This window comes from Artemia franciscana, chromosome 7, assembly GCF_032884065.1.
Source record: "Artemia franciscana chromosome 7, ASM3288406v1, whole genome shotgun sequence".
Lineage (NCBI taxonomy): Eukaryota > Metazoa > Arthropoda > Branchiopoda > Anostraca > Artemiidae > Artemia > Artemia franciscana.
This window is the reverse complement of record NC_088869.1, coordinates 30,785,974-30,798,922: the sequence shown is the minus strand read 5'-3', so window position 1 is coordinate 30,798,922 and position 12,949 is coordinate 30,785,974. Positions and strand designations below refer to the sequence as shown.

Sequence of the window (12,949 nt, the reverse complement as noted above, 5' to 3'; positions counted from 1 at the left end):
TAATACCTTAACAGTAAAAGTCAACCAAACGGTTCCTAATCAAACTTGGCCAAACCAAACAGCTATGATACGGGGTCCCAATTCGATAAGACTAATGTGAAGGAAGGAGTACATTGTTGTGATTTGCATCCGTTAGAAAGGCTAGTTATATCTCGATTAAATTTGGTGAAGATTAGTGGAAGGCTTTCCATAGCGCCTTTAGAAGTTTCAAGGATTCAATAGTGTTGCTCCGTGATTGTGTCCCATATGCTATACATGAATGAATGAATGAATGAACTTTATTACTCGTAAAGTAAAAAAAAACACAAAGTACGGAGTATTATAAATAAATAAACAAAAACAAATACGATAAACAGCGAAGAAAAACAAAATTCAAACTAACAAAAGACAATATGGACTAATCAACCAGTATCTATATGGAAAAAAGGCTGCAGAGGGTCATAAACGTGAATAAAGTTGACAGTCTTTTTACATAAATCATCACTTGAAGACCGAATCCGAGAAGGCACATCTACTAAACCAAATCGAGCAATTATTTTTTTGTTTCGGTGCCATCTAGGAAGCCGGAGGAGGAATTTGCAATATCTGAAATAAGCCGTACGTAGAGAATGTCGATCTTTCTTACGAAACAGATGAGCCATGCCTGATAAAAACAAAAGCACAGGGGCGCAATAAGCGTTGTAAATCATACACAAACCGTTACGGTTGTAACGGCTTTTGTTTGGGGATATTTTTCCGTAAGCGACGCGTAGGTTTTTCACGGCTTGATTCACTAGGGATGAACAGGTAGCGGAAAGTGTTGGGCCGAAACACAGACCAAGCCAACTAACTAAAGAAGAACATGGTAGAACTGCAGTCCCAGTAACGAATGGAGCGACCGCATAAGGGCTATTAAAACAAATAAACTCGCATTTAGACGCATTAACTGACAGTCCAATCTTAGATAGTTCATTGGTTAATATAGTAAAATTAGAAAGCAATCCACGGGGAGTCCGGGCAACAAGAAGAACGTCATCTGCATATGCAATAGAAGACAAACCAGTATTACCGTAAAAAACAGAACTTCTAAGGGGACGCAGGCACGATGCAAGCACGCATTTAAATATACTAGGAGACAATACGGCACCTTGCCGAACTCCCATATTAATTTTTACCGGGTCAGATATTCGGCCATTCCAGGTAACTTGAATTTTAGACTTTGAATACCAAGAAGACAATAAACTTAGTACGGAAGGATTAACACCTGAAGACGCAAGGGAAAATAGAGCCTGAGAGTGCACAATGCTATACTTGTTACAACATTTCAGGGGATCTTAGCATCCAAAGTATAGTTTTAGATCGTCTAAGTTGAAACGTCATTCTTCACTTTCTTTTGAAAAGACTTCGTCATTTAAATGGATTATTAAATCTTTTTAAGGTTGGTAAAAGTAGTTTTTGATCCTCCAGGCAAGTACTCCAGGGCTCAAAAGCTTCAAACTACTCGACGGAACTACCCTTCCGTGAAGTTCTGGGATGTATTTTCGCCACTCTTCCTACCAGTCAGCAGTATTCCTTTTTTTAAAGGCATTATCTCAATAGATGTTATGAAACATGTATTAGTATGAAATTTACATTAACAGCTATATTGAATCTAAACTTAAAAAAAATATGCATTAAAAACATTAATTTTTTTCACTGTTTCTCTTGAAATATTGAAGTGAACTTAAAAAGAAATTAAATGTTTAATTGATTTCTTTTTCCCTTTTTACCTCGAGTAATCAGTTGAACAATATATTATTTTCTAAAAAAAAAAAAGTGAAGAAAATGTTCTCTGCGTTTGGGAGACCACGATAGAGCATATAGAGGGAAAAATATCAATATCTTAATGGATTCCTAAAAAAAAAAAAAAAAATCTTAACTGTTTATCATAACTAAATTACCATAGCTGACACACAAAATTCTTACCATTTCCAGCACCATCTTCTTTAATTTCCTCATTCTCTTGCTCTTGAAGACTGAAAATAGCGCGAAGAAGCACCTGAATCAAATCATTGAAGGGTCCTAGGATTTCCTTTTCGGCAACAGCCCTTTCGAGCAAGTCAAAATCTACTCCTTGAGTGAAATCGTCTTTCAGATCTACTTCCTCAGCAAATGCTTGCAGAAATTCCAAAATCATTAGAAAATCGCCAAAGAGAGCATTCGGGACACGACATCGAACTGGATTGGGCATGGGCAATTCCTGTTATAAGCAATAAGTCGGTCAAATTTAAAAGCTTTAGCATTAAGATAAGTATTAAACAAGATTATTGAACAAAAAAAAAACTCTTGTTTTCCTATACTTGGGCGCAGACATGAACGCTAGGATTTGGTTTGGCCCACACCTCAGGGAGAGAAGGTAGACATTCGTGCTGTAATAATAAATACGCTCAGTACAAACTTGCTTGTTTATTATAATTATAAACAAAAACCATTTTAATTACGAAACATTATAAATCCAATCTTAAACAGAGATTATTGTTACATTTTACATCTCTGTCATTTTACATTTATTGTTACATCTCTGTCTGTCTCTCTGTCTCTCTTTAAGCTATTTGCTAAATTTTCGTCCCCAAAAGCACGTATCCTCCGCCTTTATACTTCTTTTATCCGTCCACAGCTTGAGTATCCTTGCCCGGTGTGGCATTTCGGTCTTACCTTGGATCAGTCCGATAGACTAGAAATTATCCAGAAGAGAGCTCTGAGAATCATTTACGGTCAGGGCAAGGTGCCTTACATTTTCTTTCTCAAGGAATCCCACCTCCCTACCTTGGCAGCCCGAAGTGTTCTCTTTGTACCAATTTCGGAAATAATCTGCGTTGTAACCCACACTTTCAATGTATACTCCCAGCCCATTATTGCCCTCCAAAGCCCTGTTTACCTCGATCAAAAGCACAAAAAATCCAGTTTTAAATCATATTAATGCAAGAACTGAGCGCTACAGAAAGAGCTTTCTACCAGCGTTTGTTGAAATCATAAATAAATGAAATTTGTAATGCACCATGTTAATGTATCATTTATATTGTTAATATGTTAGTTTTAATGTTCCATTTTAATCTGACATTCTATTGACATTATTCTATTCATATACTCATTTTTATTCGTTTTACTTATGTTACTTACTTTTTACTTATGTACTGATTTTTATTCATCTTATTCATTGTACTCATTTTTATTTGACAAGCCAGTTGGGCCCATTGCTGTAAGCTATGTTTATATATTGTACTTTTGTGCTTATGTATATATATATATATATATATATATATATATATATATATATATATATATATATATATATATATATATATATATATATATATATATATATATATATATATAAAATGTACGCTAGCTGACAGACAGCAACAAGTTCGGCAGTTTTTTATGCTGTGAGAGTTTGCTTGTTAATAAAGTACTATTCTATTTTATTCTACATTTCCGTGAGAAGCACAAAAACCATGTAAAATAACGACCCGGATTTAAGTTTCCTATAGAGTTCTGCATATGGTAGAATAAAGGAACACTCTTTGAACTAAGAACAAGAGCTCACATGGCACTTGTGACGAGTTCGGAAGAGCCGAGAGCTCATATGGTATGAGCTCTAGCAAAATTCAAAGAATCAATAGGTTGCTTTAGAAGGAAAATCAGAGACTTAATGCTGGTCGGGATTTAAAATAAGATCTCTGAGTCACGAGGTCCTTCTAAATATCAAAATTCATTAAGATCCGATCACCCACTCATAAGTTAAAAATACCTCAATTTTTCTAATTTTTCCTCTCCCTTCAGCCCCCCAGATGTTCGAATCGGGGAAAACGACTTTACCAAGTCAATTTGTACAGCTCCCGGACACGCCTACCAATTTTCATCGTCCTAGCACGTCCAGAAGCACCAAACTCACCAAAACACTGAATCCCACCACCTAACTCCCCCCAAAGGGAGCGGATCCAGTCCGGTTACGTCAGTCACGTATCTACGACATTTTTAAGCATTTTCCAAGATTTCTGGTTTCCCCCTCCAGCTCCCCCAATATCAACATATCTTGTCGGGATTTGAAATAAGAGCTCTGAGATATGAGTTCCTTCTAAATATCAAGTTTCATTAAGATCCAGTCACCCGTTCTTAAGTTAAAAATACTTCAATTTTTCCAAATTAACAACCCCCAGCTCCCCAAAGAGAACAGATCCGTACCAATTATGTCAATCTCGTATATATAACTTGTGCTTATTCTTCCCATCAAGTTTCATCCCGATATCTCCACTCTAAACGTTTTCCAAGATTTCCGGTTTCCAAGATTTCTGTTTCCCCCCTCCAGCCCTCTATGTCCCCGAATCCAATTAAAATTTAAAATGGACCATCTGAGACATAAGATTCTTCTAAATATCAAGTTTCATTGAGATCCGATCACCCATTCGTAAGATAGCCTACCTCGATTTCATGTTTTCCAAGAGTTCCGGCTTCCCCCTCCAACTCCCTTCAATGTCACCGGATCTGGTCGGGATTTAAAATGAGAGTTTTAAAGCCCAAGATCCTTCTAGATATCACATTTCATTAAGATCTGATCACCCGTTCGTTAGTTACAAATACCTCTTTTTTCTAATTTTTCCGAATTACCCCCCGCCCCCCAACTCCACCAAAGAGAGCGGATACAGTCCGGTTATTTCATTCACCTATCTTGGACTTGTGCTTATTCTTTCCACTAAGTCTCATCCTGATCTCTCCGCTTTAAGCGTTTTCCAAGATTTCCGCCCCCCCCCTAATGATACTGGACCCGGTCAGGATAAAAAATAAGACATCTGAGTATCGAGATCCTTCTAAATATGAGATTTCATTAAGATACGATCACTCTTTAGCAAGTTAAAGATACCTCATTTTTTCTAAATTTTTTAGAATTAACCTCCTCCCCCCAACTCCCCCAAAGAGAGCAGATCCGTTCCGGTTATGACAATCCCGTATCTAGGACTTGTGCTTATTTTCTCACCAAATTTCGTCCCGATCCCTCCACTCTGAGCATTTTCCAAGATTTTAGGTCCCCCCCCAACTTCCCCTTCACCGGATAAGGTCAAGATTTAATATAAGGGCTCTGAGACATGATATCTTTCCAAACATTAAATTTCATTAAGATTCAATCACTCCTTCGTAAGTTGAAAATACCTCATTTTTCTAATTTTTCAGAATTAACCCCCCCACTCCCCCAAAGAGAGCAAATCCGTCTTGGTTATGTCAATCACGTATCTAGGACTTGTGCTTATTCTTACCACCAAGTTTCATCCCGATCCTGATCCAGTCGGATCCATGTCATCGGATCCAGTCGGGATTTAAAATCAGATATCTGAGACACGATATCCTTCCAAAGTCCAGATTTCATTAAGATCCTATCACTCCTTCGTAAGTTAAAAATACCTCATTTTTCTAATTTGTTCAGAATTAACCCCTCCCCCTCCAAACTCCACCAAAGAGAGCGGATCCGTTCTGGTTATGTCAATCACGTATCTAGCACTTGTGCTTCTTTTTTCCACCAAGTTTCATCCCAATCCCTCCACTCTAAGCGTTTTCCAAGATTTTAGGTTCCCCCTCTATTCCCCCAATGTCAACGGATCCAGTCGAGATTTAAAATAAGAGCTCTGAGACACGATATCCTTCCAAACTTTAAATTTCATTAAGATCCGATCACTCCTTCGTAAATTAAAAATACCTCATTTTTTCTAATTTTTCAGAATTACCCCCCCCCCCCGACTATTTCTAATTTATACGACTATTTCTAATTTAATCTAGTCCGGTCCCTGATACGCCTGCCAAGTTTCATCGTCCTAACTTGCCTGGAAGTGTCTGAAGTAGCAAAACCAGGACAGACAGACAGACTGGACTGCCAAATTGATACATTTTGTGTCAAAATGACACAATTTGATGTTGCGTGACACAATGACACATTCAGTCAAAATGATGAGACAATCGCCGAAAATGACACATTTTTCAATAGAAAATGACACATTTTTCAAAAAAATGACACATTTTAAAAAAATGACACATTTTTTAAAAAATGACACATTTTTGTCATCCAAGTCTTGTTTTTTAAATGGTAATAAAAAAAAAGTAAAATTTCAATTTTCTACCTCCAGAAAACCTACAAATTAATGGAAGGGAATAGCGCTGCCTAACGGTGGCAGTGGTACACAAACAGTGCGAAATACAGGACAGATGCCATCACCATATTTAAAATGTAAACCACGCGAAGGAAACAGCCATAGGCAGAAATTTTAAATCAAAATGCACACTGATTATCTGAACTTAATTGGCTTCTTGATTGAGTATTTGATGTAGCCAACTGGTACGTACTTAATAGTAAAAAGTAAACAGCATGCAGTTTACCAAAGCTGTATGCATAAGCACCAACTCCCATTTTTAGGAGTACAGGAGGGGTATCCCACCTCAGACAAGATTACGAATTTTCAGACGTCTTTCCTTCAGAATAATCGATCTGGCTTAAAAAGGCACCAACAAATATGACAAAAATACTAGATTGAAGCTGTTTGAATGGCTTACATATTGAGTAAATAAAAAGCTTAGCCAATAAAGCCGATTACGTATAGAGCCAATTACGATTACGACGTCATACGAAAAGTCTATTTTCAATTTACTGTCGGATTGTCCCTAAAACTTTTATAAATGTAAACTTGCCTCGTTGGCCGCCTAGGCACAAATTCATAGTGTGTAACATTAATTTAATCGAATGTTTCTATTTCTTTCATGACGTCATAAAAGGTCATGATCCCAAGATAATAGGATAAGGTTGAGTTTACCCCTTTTTGAGCTGATTTTGAAAAGATTATATTAAATATGATACCATTTGTAGCAAAAAAATATGACACATTTCGTGACACATTATGGAATCTGAGATGACACAAAAAGCACATTTTCGAAAAAAATATGACACACTTCTTAAAAAAAAATTTGGCAGCCCTGCAGACAGACCGACAAAATTTGCGATCGCTATATGTCACTTGGTTAATACCAAGTGCCATAAAAAAAGCAAGGGCACACCTTGAACGTCAATAATAAATCCAAACTTGTCAAGTATATTTTCTTTTCAAGAAAGCGCAATAATCTAGCCTTTAGTACCTTTAAGGGCCTTGATTATTCGCCTTACCTTCTGTTCGTCTTAGATTTACATCCAAAAATCTCTACACCCAAGACTTTTCCTTATATTTATAATTTCTGCTTATTTTAATATTCATTTATTCCTTAATAGAAATATCTATTCCTTTTAAGTTCAATTTTCCTTCGCTTTTCCTTGAATATTTTTAAAGGATTTTCCAAATTAATATATGTTCATTTCTTAAATAACATAGTTTTATTTGTGGCTAATTCTAGATACACTAAAAAAAGAAAATAGGCGTTTATGCTTAGTAAAATTGGGGGGTACATGGGGATTAGATCTTTAATCACACAGACTGAAAATTTTGCAAGATTTTGTCTTGTGTCAGGTTCACATCTTACCCCTACTTATGACACTTTCCATTCGCTTTAAGTTTGGCTCGAATATTATTTAAATACCTGTTGGCTTTTGGTTTCATTTATTGACCCATAGTAAGTTTAGAAGCCGCCTTAGGTCTTACTTGAAGCTTGAAAATTCTTTAGGGACTTGATTGAAACTTGCAGCAGGATTAAGGGTTTCCCGGGTATCTAAGGGTTTAAGGGTATCACCTGGCAACAAACATTCATATGTTTTGTGGGAATTTATTGAACTACAAAACACCAGATTCATGGCGGCTGAGCTTGCGGAGTCACACCACCGACGCCCATCCCAAGCCAAAGAATTGAAGATATTTGAATTCGAGCCCCCGTCTCTGATTACAAGTCCAGTGTGACATCTACTTGGCTAGGGTGGCCCCTTTAGGTCTAAGTACCACCCAGCTTCTTATTACTACCCACCGTTTTTTTTAAAGAAAAAATTTCATGTTTTGCTTTGATTTAACTCATAGAGATTAACTCATTTAACATTTAACATTTAACATTTGATTTAACTCATTTAACTCATCATTTAACCCATAACTACATTTTCAGTTTGTTTATGTTTCATGTATTCATTCATAGTAATAGCTGTTCCTTTTCAGTTTGACTTATTATATGACTATCTTGGTTCCTTTTAGGTTTTAATATCGCCTTTTACTTTTCTTTGAATTTTTTTTTTTAACTTTTTTATTTTTACTTTGGAATTAATATTTTTTTTCCAGCTATTCTCTTAAAAAACTAAAATTTTGGGTTTCAATTGAAATTTAAGGGGATATTTAATATTTAAGTCAAAATGCTCCTTCAAAGGCAGTTTTGTACAATTTTCATAAGATATTTACTAGACAATTCGAGGTGAGCGGGGAGGGGTATTTCTAATAACAGAGATTTAAAATGTGCACGATTCTTGGTCTTGTATTGGGCTGAAGTCATTCTGAACCCCATCTTAGAGACAATCCCTAAATATGGGTGTAATTTATTCCACCTTATTAAAATAGTCTTCGATATTTTGGTTTGTTTCAACGGTTAATGTTACTCAATAAACACATGTACAGACCATTTATACAAGGAGTTTTGTTTTAATGTGATTAAACTAAAAAACTTTTTCCACAAGACAAGTTTATCAAAGAAAAGTAAAGAAAAATAAACTACCACAAATCACTATTAATAAATAAATTAAACTCAAAACCAACAGAAATTACAATAAATAGCCTAGTCAAAGCCATGGTCTTAAATAAATAGCCAAGGTCAAACATACCTACCTTATTCTCTAAAATAAAGTCTCTCTGTGAAAGTGGTAATTTGAATAATTTATGGTCCTAGTTTCTGGGACTATTTAGGCCACGGTAGCCAAATAATATTTTAGACACAAAGATTGAATCTTACGATCTTTCTGAAAAAAATGGCTATCCTAATATTTTGATCCATTGACATGAGAGGTAAAGGAGTGTCCATTGTCAAAAAGGGCATGGAAGGTCAGCTTTTCCTCAAATTATTTTTGATCTCTTAATTCTTCGACCCCTGAATTAACGCGCAAGAACCTTCAATTTCTGGTTGAATGAACCTCCTCCCAAGTTTCTACAGACACAGCTTCCATAAAAAGCAACCATGGGAAAAAATAAATGGGAAACATATCCCTCTTAACTGAGTCTATGTTACATCGTTAAATATGATAACAAGAAAGTTATTATTATTATAATTTTTTAATGAATTTAACCAAGATACAGCTATAAAGGAAATGAAAGGTTAAAAGAGAAAAATAGCCAAAGCAAAATAGATTTCATTAATGGATACCATAATGATGAGCTCTCAAATCGTAAGAATAAAGCGTGGGATCGTTAAATAAAGAAGTTCTTTTCAAGTGAATTTGGAAGTTCTTTTCAAGATTATTATCTCGTAGTTATATTTAAACTATTAGTATTTTTACCTTCAAATTATCAAGTTCTAGGTCTTCTTTCGGTTTTTTCATTTCCCTTTGAAGCTCTGCTTGTTTTTTCTTTTCCTCCAGTTTCTTTTGCTTCTCTAGTTGCCTAGCCTCCATCCATTCCTGTTTTTGCTTTTCCATCAAAAGTCGCTTTTCTTCCTGATTCTTTTCACGTTGCAGTCTGACCCTAAAAACAAAAACAAAACAAAAAAGAAGGATTAAATACCACATTTTATGACGCCTTAGCTTTAGTTTATCGTCTCAAAAACAAAAAGCCTATTTGCGAATTCTCCCAGAGAACCAGCCACCATCGAAGGCTACTGGTAATATGTGGCTTGACTATGGAGTTTGACTAAAAAGACAAGGATATTTTATGTCCACTGTGTCAGTAATATTTTCAATCAAAGCGGGTTGCACCACAGGGAACTCCAAAAGCTGCCACATTGCTCAAATGTTATTTTCTTCAAGCTGATTTTTAGCGTTCTCCTAGCAGGTGTGCTTGAACATTTTAGGGATTGCCCTTTCCTGAACTTGAAAAAGAAAATTCCGCTCTGGAGATTAGTACAATCCTTACCCTCCCCCCTGTATTGTCTACAATAAAAAACGGGAGGCAGATAGTCCCTACACACTAAATGGGGTATGTCTAAAACACCTTCACCCTCCTTGAACGTCATCTTAGCATCGGTTCCATAACCAGAAATGTATACTTTCTAATAATGTAAGTTTCACTAAAAGTGAATATCTCTATCTCCGACTTAGAACGAGATAAGTTAAACGATTTTTCTATGATTTCAGGGAAAGTAGATGTTGGCTTGTATTGTCTCAAGTCAGACACTAAATGTAATCTTAGCATCAATTCCATAACCAAAAATTCATCGGTAAGAATAAAACGTTTTGCATAACACTATTATAATTTCATCCGCTCAGACATTGGAACATAGAAAGTTCAACATGTAGGAGGTAAACCGACGGCTTTTACAATAGATGAGCATAGGGTTGAGTGAACCAATAATAAATTGCTTAGTCTGATGACAGGCCACGATTTATACTAACTTAAAGAAATAATTAAAAAGATGATAAAACCTTACCTCTTCATTTCTTCTTCCATTTTCTGCACCTCTTCAGCACTTAAAATCTTCTTTGCTTTGACTTGAACTTGTTTCTGTTTCTCGTCACCTGGTTTGGCCTCAGGCCCTCTTTTCTCTGAAATCTGCTTAAGTTTACTTGCCTTCATCTCAGATATTGCTTCATAATTATTTGTTTCTTTCGGTACATTTACAGTCTTTTTCTCGCCAAGCTTATCAGTCTCTCTATGGGATGTCAATCCATTGAGCAAAGGGGAGGTAATCTGTTTTGGAGTAGCTCTTGGTTTGATGGAAACTACAAATTCCGGTTCCTTTACAGGGAAGAAATCTTTTATGCTACAATTCTGAACATCATATCTTTCCGCAAATTCGTCCTAAAAAAGAAAACGATTAAAAATATAGGGAGGGGGGGTCAGTAGATTCTTTATACAGGAACAGGGGTCTGGTATCTTGTAAAGCGCGTTGTTACTCCCATCTCTCCCAATACTTTAGGGTTGGACTTCATCCTGTAAATTGTTCCATCTTGCGGCAGTCGCGTGCTAAAGTCAATTTTTCAGAAGAAGATCAAAATGAATTTTTGGACTTACGATATTGTATCTGTCAAACAGTTCGTGGTAACGAACTGTTTGTAAGGGGCGACCTGGCTCAATAGTAACCGAAACTTTATTTTACGGAAATTTGGTACAATAGATATATCGACACAATACAATAGATAAAGATATATAGATATAATAGCTGTTGGGGTGGCGCTTCGCGCCACTATTAGTTACGCGCCATTGTAGTCGTGTCCCTGTGCCCCACCTATGATATATATATATATATATATATATATATATATATATATATATATATGTTTTTAACTATGTAAAACTTGCGAATATAATGATTGCCCTTGAGCTTTGTTGATGATGATTGCTAATCGAACATTCCCTGTGTCCCCGTCGTCATTTATATATCCCCCTGTGCCCCCCGGCGTCCCCATTGTAGTTATGTCCCTGTGTCCCGGTCGTCATTTTATATTCCCTGTGTCCCGGTGTCCTGGTCGTCATTTACACTAGGGAAATTTGCCAGAATTCCTAAACGAAATTCTTCTTGTGTCTTGTTTTCTCTTTGCCGACTCAATTGTACGCGTTAAGATGTTAAGGGTTATTCCTCAGGGTAAATTTTCATCAGGATTGAGTTGTCTAGAGAATATCTCCGTGGGGAGGAAGGATCCTCCGTGTAAGTGGAGTTAGACTTCCTGGTATTATTTAAAGAATTATCAGAAACTAAATAAAAAACAGGCTTTTTCAACTGAGAGTAAGAAGCAATATTTGGAATTTAAACGAAGAGAAATTATTGCGTATATGAGGGGGGGGGGTTCCTCCTCCTCAACACCTCGCTCTTTACGCTAAAGTTTGAATTTTGTCCAAGTTCTTTAAGAACGACTCCTGAAACACAAGGTTCGTTTAATTAGAACAATAAGAAACTTTTTTTTAAGTACTAAAAAAAATTTAGCGTAAAGAGCCAGGTGTTGATGAGGAGCAACCGCCCTCATATACGAAATAATTTCTGTTTGTTTCCAAGTTTTAATGTTGCTCCTTACATTTGGTGGAAAAACTTGTTTTTCATTCAACTGTAAAACAAAGGTCACGGGGCTATGACGTCAACCATAATGATAACTGCAACAACCTTGACTGACATACTAGGTGCATTAAGACAAGCAGCTAACATGACCAGGTCATCTGCGAACCGAAATTGTTATTATCTAAAGATCCAATATGACAACCTAGTCCCCTGGGACTGTGGTACGTGTTAAGACTATTATAATGCGCCAAAAAACGAGTAGACAATAGACTTTCCTCGTTAACATCATTTGTCGGAGAAAAACGTAGACTCATTTCAGCTTCCCGACGAATAATAGAATGCTATCACTTAAACCCAAAAGAAGCGAGTTTCAAGTCGATGGACAAAACGAACCAGGTCTTTGGAAACAGCGTGCGGCTTCAAAAGACTTACACAGCCCAACACTTCATGCACATCATCCAAACAAGCATAAAACACAAGTCCAGATAGCAAGTAAAAATTTAAGGCAGGACGGACTCTCAAAGAATCTTCCTATACCTCCCATGTTAAACATTTGGAGTTTGCCTGACGTTCCTGAATTAGTGATTTTGGCGGTTTTTATGTCAATAAAAGTGAAAAAATCTGGTGAATATTTTGGCCTAATCAAATCTTAAAGCCGACAATTATTTTTTTTTATAAGTCCAAAATAATTATAAAACCTGTTTCGGGTTTGCATTCTAGATTGCTATGCTTGACATTGTTGTTGTGGGGTATCAAAAAATAGAGCAAAAAATTTTCTATTCAACAATCAGAGACTTATTTCTATAATATATACCTCCTGGCTGCAGTCCCTTCAAATACTTTACATATTTGT

At 36.2% G+C, this 12,949-nt stretch overlaps 1 protein-coding gene across 1 annotated transcript in view; it reads right to left on the bottom strand.

The window, feature by feature from the left end:
* The window catches only part of LOC136029156 (bromodomain adjacent to zinc finger domain protein 1A-like), a 103,329-nt gene that overhangs the window by 36,980 nt on the left and 53,400 nt on the right, over positions 1–12,949 (bottom strand). The window contains exons 10-12 of the mRNA XM_065707250.1: positions 10,534–10,904; positions 9,449–9,632; positions 1,945–2,218 (exon numbers count right to left, since the gene is read on the bottom strand). Coding sequence (XP_065563322.1) covers positions 1,945–2,218; positions 9,449–9,632; positions 10,534–10,904 — 829 coding nt within the window. The remainder of the gene's footprint in view (positions 1–1,944; positions 2,219–9,448; positions 9,633–10,533; positions 10,905–12,949) is intronic.